Raw genomic sequence first — 12,221 nt, 5'->3', positions numbered from 1 at the left:
ATTAAAATACCAATAAAAACAAAAACAAGGTCTCCTATATTCCAGACCTCATTGCCCTCATTTTCAAACATTTAAAAGCTCTACTTTTATGTGCAACCATTGGTCCAAAAAGTTCATTTTTCCACTTGACCAAACTGAGAGGAGCCTATTATTGCCGTACACGGTTGAGTTGAGTCCAGCTTGCAGTGCGTAGGCTGGAGTCTCGGCAGCAGCAGGTCACCAGGTGTTTTCTCCTGCAGCGTGGCTCATGGGTTCAGACCGAACAAGATCTTTCCGTTGTCAGGCGAGCACTTTTGCTCCCAGGATTCCTGAGAGGATCCTCACTTCCATTAAGAAAACATCCAAGAGAGAGAACCTCAGTACCCTTGTCAACCCAGCCCAGGATTTCACAGTCTCCCATCACTATTAGGGACTTTTTATAGGCTGTTTCTTTCCATCAGCCTTTTCCACAAAATGCAACTGCCTTTTACTTCCTTTAAGCAAATGATGATTGTAATCATTCTCTTTTTCCCTTGGTTTTAATCCTCTAAGGACCTGCCAGCTCCATTTGCAACAGTTAAAGATGCAGAAACTTCGCTGGCAATACAAGTCTCCCCCGCCTCTCGGTAGCCTGACATCTCAGCATTTTAAAGAGTTGAGTAGGTCCATTCTCATTAAATCAGGCTCAAATTGATGAGGAGAATTACACACTTAAAAACACAGATGCAAAATGATGGATTAATGTTATACCTTAATGCAACACATCGTGACATGCAATGAGACCATTAGACCAATTAGCAAGTGCGTCTCCAGCTCGGGTTCAGCATTTTCTGCTGGGTAGGTAGCAAAGGGGTGGCAAGCTGAAGGTTGACATTTATCAAGTGTCCTTGAATAGAAAGTTTCCTCCACAGTGACACAACCTGCTTTCATTTAATGAAGACAGCTCTCCATTGCCTGATAACACAGCACAGACTCCAGCAGCACATGCCATAAGCACAGCGCCCAAACTAGCATATATGTGTCTGACTTTATTTCTGAAAATTTTTGCAGTTGTGTCTGAGTTTGCATTTTCATGCATCCCAGACATATACTGTTCTTTTCTTAAGAGCTTACGATTCATAAGTGATGCCCTCTAGTAGGTTTGTGGGTTGTAGCCCCCACCCTTCTCTTCTGGTCTCACATTCCTCTGTTTGAAGGGTAACAGAAAGAACAGGAGGACAATAAATCTCCCTCCTTCTCTTGGTGTGAATGCCCAAGATACTGTCAGAGGGAAAATGAATGGAGACTTGGGGTAGGGATGGGTCAGCCATTCCTGGAGGAGGGGTGGTTTTCTGTAGTGGTAAAGCAGAGAAATCCTGTCACCAAGTTGAAATGCACAGACTCTGTCTGGAGGGGAGCCTTGGTCTTGGTGTGGCTGATAAATGTCAGGCTAGACGCAGTGCTCCCAACAACAGGGCTCACTGGGAGCAGAGAGCTAGGAGCACAAGGCAGCTCCTGCTTCCGAATGTGAGCCCTGTGAGTGCTTCTAAAGAGGGCTCAGGGCAAAGTTGCAGAGCAAGCTTCAGGTTGGGAACACGGGTGACATTTTTAATTAAATTTCAGCTATCTGTCCGAGCAGAGGAGAAAGCAGGCAACCTTTGAAAGTACCTTTCCTGCAGGCCTTGCTGCTGCAAAGCTCAGCAGTGTACAAAGCCAACCTCTACGTCTCCTCACTCAGCTGGTTGTGCCACCAAGCTTTCAGAACAAATGAGTCAATTACTGCCTTCTTTGCCGAATGATACATCTCCTGGAATTCTTGAGCAGTTTGCTTGCTGTCCCTCATGCGCTACCTAAAAATGCTGGTGGCCCCGGGCACACCCATCAGCACTTGGTTGAAGCACTGGTGAAACGGGTCGTGGTTCCCAGCAGACACACAGATGGATGATGCTGCTTGAATTCCCTGCACTGTGTATTTTGTTGGTAAGTGGTAAGCGAGGAGTTCCAGATGCTGGAGGTAGAATTCAAATCCGAGGGGAAGATGAGTGATTTGAAAACCAACGTCCTGTATTCATGTCAATCACTTACGTGCTTCCAAAAAACACATTTTGTGTGACTTTGAGAGGCAACCTGAGCCCATCAGATCAGCCAAGGAGACATGTGGGGCACAGGATCAGTTCTAATACCTGGTCAGGGCTATTGTTTGAAGGAACAGGCTTGGTCTGATTGCCTTTGCAACCCTTTGTGATGTGTATTTAGCCCAGGGAGTTATGCTGAAGAATTTAATTTTGTAGCCTCTCCAAAAATAGCATCCCTCAAAGCCTCTGCTCTGGGACCTTATTTCAAGGGGCAGCAAGAGAAAAAGGAAAGCCACCTTGTTTTCAATCCCAGTACGAATAAAATCAGAGGTAGATGTTTATATATCACAGGGTGGTTGTTTTGAAAGAGAAATAAAAGTAAATGATGAAACTTTGGCAAAAATGGACTCTCTGGAATGGGACCAAGAACGAGCTCTCAGCACTGACCTTTTGGTTAAAGACACATAATGCAATTTATGTCATCCTCTCTGAAAGTATTATTTTATTGGCTTGCTGGGAATTTTGGCTTAAGGGAAATTGTACGTTAAGGGAGTAAGGTTTAACTCTTATTACTGCCAAATGTTTGTCCCTATGGTTAGGTGTTATAATAGAAAAACCACATGCCTAGACCTTACCCTCTAAGAGTTTAAGTTCTAGGATCCCATGATTCACAAAGACATTTTCAAATGGTTGTCATAGCTAAAACCTCTGACTAAAAACTCGTGTCATTAAGAGCATGTCTCAAAATCAGGAAAAGAGTTCCTTAGGGATGCGTCCCTTGTCCATACCTTTTCAATCTATATGCTGAATCATTCCGGGGAGCTCTGGTAGCCTGGTCACAGAAAGCTGTGCTGCAATCCTGTTCACATTGTTCGGCTCCCTCACTCTATTCAGGTCTTTTCACGGAGGCCTCCTCTGACCACTTTATTGAAAATGTAACTCTCTCAGCTCCACCCTCAGACTTCTTTGGGCTCTTTATCCTTTTTTCTCCATACATCACTTTTTTTAATTAAATTTTATTAATTTTAATGAACATTTACAGAGATTTTGGGTTTCCATTCATTCATTGTTGCACTATTTTCTCTATCCTCCCTCCCAGTTCGTTCCTCTTTTTCCCCCCCTTGAAAGTCTGTTTTAATTGTCCAATTGCCACAGTGCTTGTCAAAGCCAGTTCTGATGAATCTCCTTTGTCAATGTGTCCTTTGCCATTCCCTATCACTCCTCCCTGAGAGAGACTTCACCCTGATTCATAAGGAAAAGGGGATGCATACATCACTTCTTACCTTTTAAAATATTATTTCTTTTGAGATAGAATGTGATACCATAAAATCCACAATTTTGGAAGAGTTTTGTACAGAGATGTACAGTTTGGCCATCTCAGTGTATTCATAAGGTTGTCCAACCATCACCACTACTAGTGGTCACCACTCCTACCTCCTCTGCCCCCATCCTAGCAATCACTAACCTGCTGTCTCTATGAACTTACCTCTTCTGGACATTCCACATGAACTGTTTCATGCATGTTTTTGAGATCCATCCATGCTGTAGCATGTTGTTGTTGTTAGCTGCCACTGAGTGTGACCCTATGAAGAACTCACCTGAGCTTTACCCAATCCTGTACCCCCTGACCATCCCTGATCTACTTAAGCCCATTGCTACAGTCATGTGCCAGTTCACTGAGGGTCTTCCTCTCTGTAGCTGAGCCCCCACCTTTCCAAGCATGATGTCCTCTTCCAAGGACAGGCTCTGCTCACTTTTAATGAGCACGTTGGCTTCTCTCTCTCTCCAAGACATACTGTGTGTTCTCTTGACAGCCAGTGGGATATTAGTGCTCTGCAGCACCACAGCGCAAAGGCACAGGTTCTTCTTCTGCAATCCTTGGTCGTTGTCCAGCTTTCTGATGCACAACAAGCAAGTCATTGAAGGACCACAGCTTGACTCAAGTGTGTTTTAGTCCTCGTCCTTCCTTTGCAGCATCGTTGCTCAGCACCTTGACAGCATATTTCCCCAGTGCAACACATCTTCTCACTTCTCGGCTGCTGGTGTTGTGAATCCAAACAAGATGAAATCCTGGACTACGTCAAGCTCTTCTTCATCTAGCACGCTGTAGCATTTAACATTATTTCATTTCTTTTTATGACTGATTAACATTCCATTGTGTGGATAACCTTATCCATACATCAGTTAATGGATAGTTACGAAATTCCACCTTTTGTCTGTAACCAATCGTGCCATTATGAAAGTGCATGAACAAGTTTCTATATGAACATAAGGTTTCATATGAATGTAAAGTCTTGAGTATCTGTGTAGGACTAGATTGCTGAGTCGTACAGCCCTGATGGCATAGTGGGGTGAGTGTTAGATGTTAACTCATCAGCTGCTCCTTGGGGAATGACAAAGCAACCTGCTCCCATGAAGGGTTCCAACCTCAGGAGCACCTGGAGGCAGAATCCGCTCTGTGACAGTGATCTGATCTTATCTATTGGTGATTCTATGGCTAACATTTTGAGGACCCATCATTCTCCTTTTCCACAGTGGTTGTACTAGTTCACTAGCAATGTATGAAGATTCTAATTTCTTCACATCATCCTCAACACTTGGTATTATCTGTCCTTTTCAGTCTAACCTTCCTAGTGCATATGAAGTGATCTTATTGTGATTTTTATTTGCATTTCCCTGGTAAGTAATGACATAGAGAATGTTTCCATGTGTCTGTCCTATGTCATCTATGACTCAATAGCACTTAACAACAACAGCAACATAGAGAGAGCTCAGTTGGCTTAGTGGACAGAAAGTGATGTGACCAAGCCAAAGGTGGGTGACTTTAATCTGCAGCCCTCAGGCTTGGTTTTAATTGTTTTGGGTCAAACATTCTTCTAGGTCGTATAGCCCTGGTCTGTCCATTTGCTGTACCGAGGTAACTCTTGGTTGCTGTGATGCTGAACACTGTGACTCTGATGCATCAAATGTGATAATGGTTACCCATTGTGGACAGTGTTTGGTGGAGCTCCTTGATTAGAACAAGCTTGAAAGAAGAGTGGTGTTCACTTCCGAAATAACTTGCTTCCGGAAATCATATGAACTTGGAGAAACAACGAAAGTTATACAAGCGTTCAGGTCTTCTATTCATAGGGTAGCTGTGAGTCGTCTACAACTCAACGGCACTTAACAACAACAACAACAACAACAACAACAATGTTGGCCATTTCTATTTTTTCTTTAGGATAAAATACCTTTCCAAGTCCTTTGCTCATTTCTAATTGGGTGATTTCTAGTTTGTATTATTAATTTTAATAGTTATCATGAAATATATTTTACAAATATTTACTAAAGTTATTTTTTTAATGTACTCCTGCTAGAATTTAAAATGTTCCTCAGGAAACTTGTCGTTCATTATAGAATCTCTAGAACTCAGAATTTTGCTTGTTGTTACTGTTAAATACTTTCAAGTCAAAGCAACCTTACAAACAACAGATCAAAACAATCAAAAGGTTTGCTTTACCCTTCACCATCGTTCACCACCCTCACCGTCTCTGAAGTGTTCGAATCCTCTGTTACAGTCACTGTGTCAAACTATCTTGTTGAAGGTCTTCTTTTCTTTCTCTGACCTTCCACCTTTCCCAATACTATGTTTTTTTCCCAGCACTGGCCTCTCCAGACAATATGCCCAAAACATGTGAGACAAATTTTGACCATCCTTGCTCTCTAAGTAAAATAATGCCTGGTATATCCCAAACAAGTATTTGTTAGTTGGAGTAATTAGTAAACTAATTTAGATTTCCTTTTCTGTGACACATCTTGACCCATATATCTTTAATTTTTTTTTCCTGAAAAATATTTTCCCCTTTTTAAAAAATTGTGATCTTAACAAAAGTTTATAGAAAGGTTGGGTTTTCATTCATTGATTGTTGCCCATTTTCTCCCTCCCCTTTCTTTTCACCCTCCCCCAAGACCACTTTGCAAAGCATCTCTTGTTCCAGATTGTTGTCATACATATAATGCTTAAGTCATGTATTCCTTTCAGACATGTCTTTCCCTCATCTATCCTAATGCATTGTTCATTATCTATCCACTCTTTTCCTATTCTCTCTCCAAACCCCGCCTCATGTCAGTCCTATTTTATAACAGTAGTGTTAAGCAGCATCTGTCCTTTTGTGACTGAGATATTTCCTTCAGCATAATATTTTTAATATATCAAGTTTCCTCAAAACTATTAGAAAAGAATCTCTATTTGTATTTCTTACAAGTATGTCTCTGTTTCTGTGCCTATTAATATGGTTGTGTATTTCCTACAGAGTGAAATTTAAATGTTTAAAATGCCACAGTTCTCCATTTCTTTAATTTCTGTGTTTCTTTGTGTGGCTCTGAAAGTTGGCAAAACCACAAAATATAGTGCAGAGCATCAACCAGAACCATCCTGCTCACGTCCTGCTGTTTTCTACAGGTATCAACAGGGAGGTGGTGTACTCGCTGGCCGACTCTGCTGATGGGTTCTTCTCCATTGATGGCTCGTCGGGCATCATCATGCTGGAGCAGCCGCTGGACCGAGAACAGCAGTCCTCCTACAACATCAGTGTGCGAGCCTCCGACCAGAGCCCTGGGCAGGCCCTGTCTTCTCTCACCACTGTCACCATCACCGTCCTGGACATTAACGACAACCCCCCTGTGTTTGAGAGAAGGGACTACCTGGTCTCTGTGCCTGAGGACACCTCGCCGGGCACTCAGGTCCTTGCTGTTTTTGCCACCAGCAAAGATATTGGCACAAATGCTGAGATTACGTATCTCATTCGATCTGGGAACGAGCAAGGGAAATTTAGAATCAACCCAAAGACAGGTAAGTAAATAGCACTCTGCTAAGGATTCGAGACTTTGTGACACTGTTTATTTCTTCCAGTGCTCTAACTACAAGTTTTGGTGGCCTACTCTTATTAGGAGTTGCATTGCTGACCTAAAGGCATGTAGTTCAAATCCACTAGTTGTCCTATAAAAAATTGACAGTCTGTCCTCATGAAATGTTTGTCTCTGAAAACCAACTGAAAGGTCAGTATGAGTCAGTTCCTGCTCAACAATACACAACCACAGTATCCTAACTGCTCTGGGGAGTGGACCCTTCCTTCCCCTCCTCTCTCACTCAGGGTAGACCCAGATTTTCTCTTAGCACGACCTATGTGTAGACCCCGACTCATAAAATACTTCCATATATTCAAGTTTTTAATCTATTCCCCTATGAATATTTTTGTTGTTTTTGTCATGTGCCATCAAGTCAGAACCAACTAGTAGTTGACCAACTCATAGCTAACCCTCTAGTGGGTTTTCAGAGACAGTAAATCATATGGGAGGAATTTTTCCATCTTTTTTCCACACAGTTGCTTAATGGATTCGAACTACCTGCCTTTGGGTTGGCAGTCCAACTCCTTATCCACTAGGCCACCAGACCTCCATCCCCTATGAACTGGCAAGTCAGTGTCCCTTTTGTAGATGAAAAAAGTGAACCTCATGCTTCCCATTCTTTGCACAAGTTTCCTTCTTATCACTCAGTAAAGGAAGCCCCTCTAGCTTCAAGATACAAAAAAAAAAGAAAAAAGAAAGAGAGTAATTAGCAACATTTACTTAATGTGACAAATGCACCAGGTTTCTGTAAAATTGTTTTATATTTTTCACTTTCACACAAGAAAGCAGAAGTTTAGAAAGGTTAAAAAATTTCTCTGATAGACAAACTTTGTAAACAAATCAGTATTAAATGTTTTACTTAAAGAAGAAATTTCCCTGAGGCCTTCTGTTTTTGAGAGTTCAAACCTCAGAGTCTTCCCACTGCAGTCTGTGCTCTTAACAGCTCTATAATACAGTTATTTTGTAGGGGTGCAAACTTTTGCTACATCCCTGCCCTGTCTCTAATCAAAGTGGAAATATGGATGGAGGAATTGCATTAGCAACTTCTCCCAGCAGTGCCTCTGTTTATTAAGGTCATTACTTCAAATTAAAGTGGATGGGTGTTTTCCGCCTTTATTATTAACCTGCCTAGTTATAGCCGTTGTATATGAATACCATGAAGAAAGTGGCTAAGTACTGCTTAAATCTGGCATTGGATAATGACACTGCAATGCAGAATAAAGCGCTAAGGGTGGTAATTGCTAAGAAAATTTAATCATGGGGGCAATGAGGATACGGTTATAAGTATGACTTCTGTTTCTCACCTAGTATAAAGTTGGTCTGAATATAACCTCAGCTTCTAGGAAAGTTCTCTGTCTGGAAGTGTACACAAAGGTGATGGATGACCTTACCATGGCCCTGACGATTGTGAAGAAGAGGGTAAATGTTCTTGGGAGCTGCTCAGCAAGAACAGTGGCCAGTTGTTGTTGGACCATTGTTGTTATGTATCATTGAGTCAGAACCAATCCGTAACTGACCCTCCAGCATTTTCAAAGGCAGTTAATCATACTGGAGGAGGTTGTCCATCCTCTGTGGAACAGCTGCGAGATTCAAACTGTATACCTTTGAGTGCTAGATTGCCTCCCCAGAAAGGATTCAGATGGAAGAGAAAGAGCACCCATGGAGCTCCTCCTAGAAGCAGCGCTTGCTAGCTGCTGAGGCTCGCTCTGCTCACCTAATCCTTGGCTTACTGGTAGCATCCTCACCTCCAGGAAAGAGTCTGGGACTCGTTCCCAGCCAGTACCTACTGTGCACCACCACTCATCTCACAGTGGAGGCTCACATGTTGCTATGATGCTAAAGAAGTCCCAGCGGAGATTCTAGACTAAGATAGACCTGTCACTTCCCTCCAAAACTCAGTCAAAGTACTCTTCATCACAACTATCCAGTCTACCAGTGTCCATAGATGGTGCAGGCAACATTTTGTCTGTAACCCCTCATAGACACTGTCATCACCATTCTGTACTTGTGGACATTGAACTGACACTTGGTATTTGACCACTGGATTGTTTAATGCCTTTCCCACTCTATCACTATCTCTGAGGACTTCTGAGATCTTTGCTCTCTGTTAGCAGTAATTGGTTAGGGAAGCACATCCCTTGGCAAGGCACCTTAGCCATTAATTCATTGCAGTTCAATTTAGAGCAATCTGCTTGCTGACAAAAGGCAGAATCATACATTTGTGTCCACACTGCTCGGCTCATTCTCAGTCTGCCTGGGTTTTACCTGAGGAATCAAGGAATTGGTATCAGGGATGTTCATTTCTGTCCCTGCTCCCTAGTTTCATAAGAGAGAACAATACCTCAGTCTTTCTAGCTATTTTAGAAAAGTCGGGGAACTGTTACAAAAAAATGCAAAGACATCTAATGTGCTCAGTGCTGTGTTTGATGGATAGCTGTGTTTTAACAGACAGCATTAATCAGGCTTCTGGAATGTTTTCAGCAAGACATTAAATAAACAGATTACTATAGATTGGAAGTTCTTGGCTGGAGATGATGTTATAAATATTACCAAGATTATGGAGCTGACCCATGTTTTTACCTAATCAAATGTAAAAGTATCTATTTTTCTCTGTAGGGGGAATTTCTGTCTCTGAAGTCCTGGATTATGAAATGTGCAAAAAGTTTTACTTGGTGGTGGAAGCTACAGATGGCGGTACCCCAGCCCTGAGTGCTGTGACCACGGTTAGCATCAACATTACGGACGTGAACGACAACCCTCCCAAGTTCAGCCAGGGCATCTACAGCGCTGTCATCAGTGAGGACGCCTCTGTCGGGGACTCTGTCATTTTGGTAGGTGCCAGTAAGGAGGGGGGCTCCAGATAATATGGAGCAATAACTCTTCAAAGAGAGAAGTAAGCAGAGTTTAGCTTGCATTCAAATCAGACTTTTCTTTGTGGTATCTCTTATAGTCACATTTCTCCCAAGGATGTGTATTCTTTGCGGGATGGGAGCGGGGGGGGGGGGGGGGGAGACCCACCAAATCATGAAACACTTTTTTTTCTTTTAACTTTTTCCTTTTTAAAGAAAATTTTTTCTTTGTCTTGTGCTTAAAGTTTATAAAGAAAGTTTGATTTTCCCTTCAGCCATTCATACACATTTTTGCTTTATAACACTAATTAGAACAGCCACAGTGTCATGGCTTCTACCCACTTCCTCCCTGTGATTCTCATTTCCATCAAGCCTTCCAAGCTACCATTTCCTGAGTTTTTTCCTGAGCAAATTCTGCCATTTGATCTGATGTGGTGGATTATTCTGAGGAGAGAGCTCCTGCCTGGTGTTAATGTTCACCTTCTAGGCCTATCATTTGCAAGTTGAACTATAGTGATAAGTTTTGCTCCAAATTTCAAAAATGACTAATGACCATAATCTTTCTTGGGAAGCTCTTCTGGTCTCTAGCTCAACAATAAGCCTGCCATTTATATGTGAAATTCATTTATAATCATTGTTTGTTGTTGTTAAGTCCCTTTGAGTCATAGACAACTCATAGCGACCGTATGAATGAAAGACCTGAGCACTTGTATAACTTTCATCGTCTCTCTAAGTTCATAGGGTTTCTGGAGGCAAGCTATTTCTGAAGTGGATGCCACTTCTGCGTTCAGGCCTGTTTTAATCTGGGAGCGCCACCAAACACTGTCCACTGTGGGTAACCATTATCATATTTGACACATCAGTGTCACAGTGTTTACCATCACAGCAATCATGAGTTACCTCTATAGAGCGACTTGACAGACCAGTGCTATTTTCTGACCTTAGTTGGTATGTTATGAGATAATTAAAAATCGAGAGAATTCCATTCCTGCCCCACAGACACACAGGGTTGGATGACTGACTCTAAGTGGGGTTTCTGGGGGGACTCCAAGAAGAACTCTTCCAAAGCCTTCTAAGAAGGGCTCTTTCTAATAGCAGTGTGAACAAGCCATGTGTCCTGAGAGTTTAAGGCCTTTTGAACCACCGATTAGACTTCAGGAATGATGACCCCATCTCGCTGGGATGTTGTTGTTGTTGTTGTTGTTGTTGTTGTTAGGTGTCTTCCAGTTGCCTGCGACTCCTAGCAACCTATGTATAACATCCCTAAGCCCTGCTCTGTCCTGTGCCAATCTTATTGTCTCTGACACATCTATCCCCATTTCCCCAGTCACTGAATCAATCTCTCATTAAGGATTTTCCTCTCCTGCGCTGTCCCTTCACTCTCCCAAGCATGACATCCCTCTCCGAGGACTGGTCCCTCCTTTCAACATGTCCAAAGTATATCAGACAAATTTTCAGAATCTTTGCCTCCAACGAACAGCCTGGTTTCATCCTCTCCAGGATGAACCTGTTTGTTCTCCTAACAATCCATGGTATATTCAATACTATTCTCCAGCACTACAGCTCAAAAGCATCAATTCTCCTTCTATCAACCTTAGTCATTGTCCAGCTCTCTGATGCATAGCAAGTGACTGCAAAGACCATGGCATATATCAGATGCACCTTAGTCTACAGATTGACATCACTGCTCTTCAGTACTCTGGAGAGGTCTATGACAGCAGACTTTCTGAACACAATATGTCTTTTCATTTCCTGGATGCTGGTGCCAACAGTGTTGATTGTGGAGCCAAGCAAACTAAAGCTGTTTAAAATCTCAATCTCTTCATCATCCATCACGATGCTGCCAAATGGCCAAGTGGTGAGAATCTTTGTTTTCCTGATATTGAGCTTCAATCCATATTGAAGGCTTCAGTCCTTGACCTTCTGCAGCAAGCGCTTCAGGTCCTCCTCAATTTTAGCAAGCAAGGTTGTATCATCTGCATAATGCAGATTGTTGATGAGTCTTCCTCCAATCCTGATGCCACCTCTCTCCTCATAGAGCCCAACCTCCCAGATAATCTGTTCTCTATATAGATTGAAAAGGTATAGAGATAGGACACATCCCTGGCATACACCCTTCTCAATTTTTAATCATGCGGTGCTTCCTTGCTCTGTTCTGATGACTGCCTTCTGGTCCACCAAGTACAGATTTTGAACAGGCATGATCAAGTGTTCTGGGATTCCCATTCTTCTCAGAGTTAGCCACAGTTTGTTGTGGTCCACACAGTCAAATGCCTTTGCATAGTCAGTGAAACACAGATTCCCTGTTTTCCACCAAGATCCATCTAACATTAGCTACAATATTCCTAGTACCACGACCTCTTCTAAACCCAGCCTGCACTTCTGGCAGTTCTCTGTTGATGTGCTGTTCCAGTCAGTTTTGGATAATCTTCAGCAGAATCTTGCTTGC

At 42.4% G+C, this 12,221-nt stretch overlaps 1 protein-coding gene across 1 annotated transcript in view; it reads left to right on the top strand.

Annotated features, from left to right (window-relative positions):
* Window positions 1-12,221, top strand: part of FAT3 (FAT atypical cadherin 3) — a 779,036-nt gene that overhangs the window by 691,920 nt on the left and 74,895 nt on the right. The window contains exons 13-14 of the mRNA XM_006897182.1: window positions 6,478-6,867; window positions 9,540-9,754. Of these exons, the coding sequence (XP_006897244.1) occupies window positions 6,478-6,867; window positions 9,540-9,754 (605 nt within the window). The remainder of the gene's footprint in view (window positions 1-6,477; window positions 6,868-9,539; window positions 9,755-12,221) is intronic.

The sequence above is a fragment of the Elephantulus edwardii genome, unplaced genomic scaffold (genome assembly GCF_000299155.1).
Source record: "Elephantulus edwardii isolate Elephantulus edwardi_28Jun2011 unplaced genomic scaffold, EleEdw1.0 scaffold00203, whole genome shotgun sequence".
NCBI lineage: Eukaryota > Metazoa > Chordata > Mammalia > Macroscelidea > Macroscelididae > Elephantulus > Elephantulus edwardii.
This window is presented reverse-complemented; position numbering and strand designations above follow the sequence as displayed.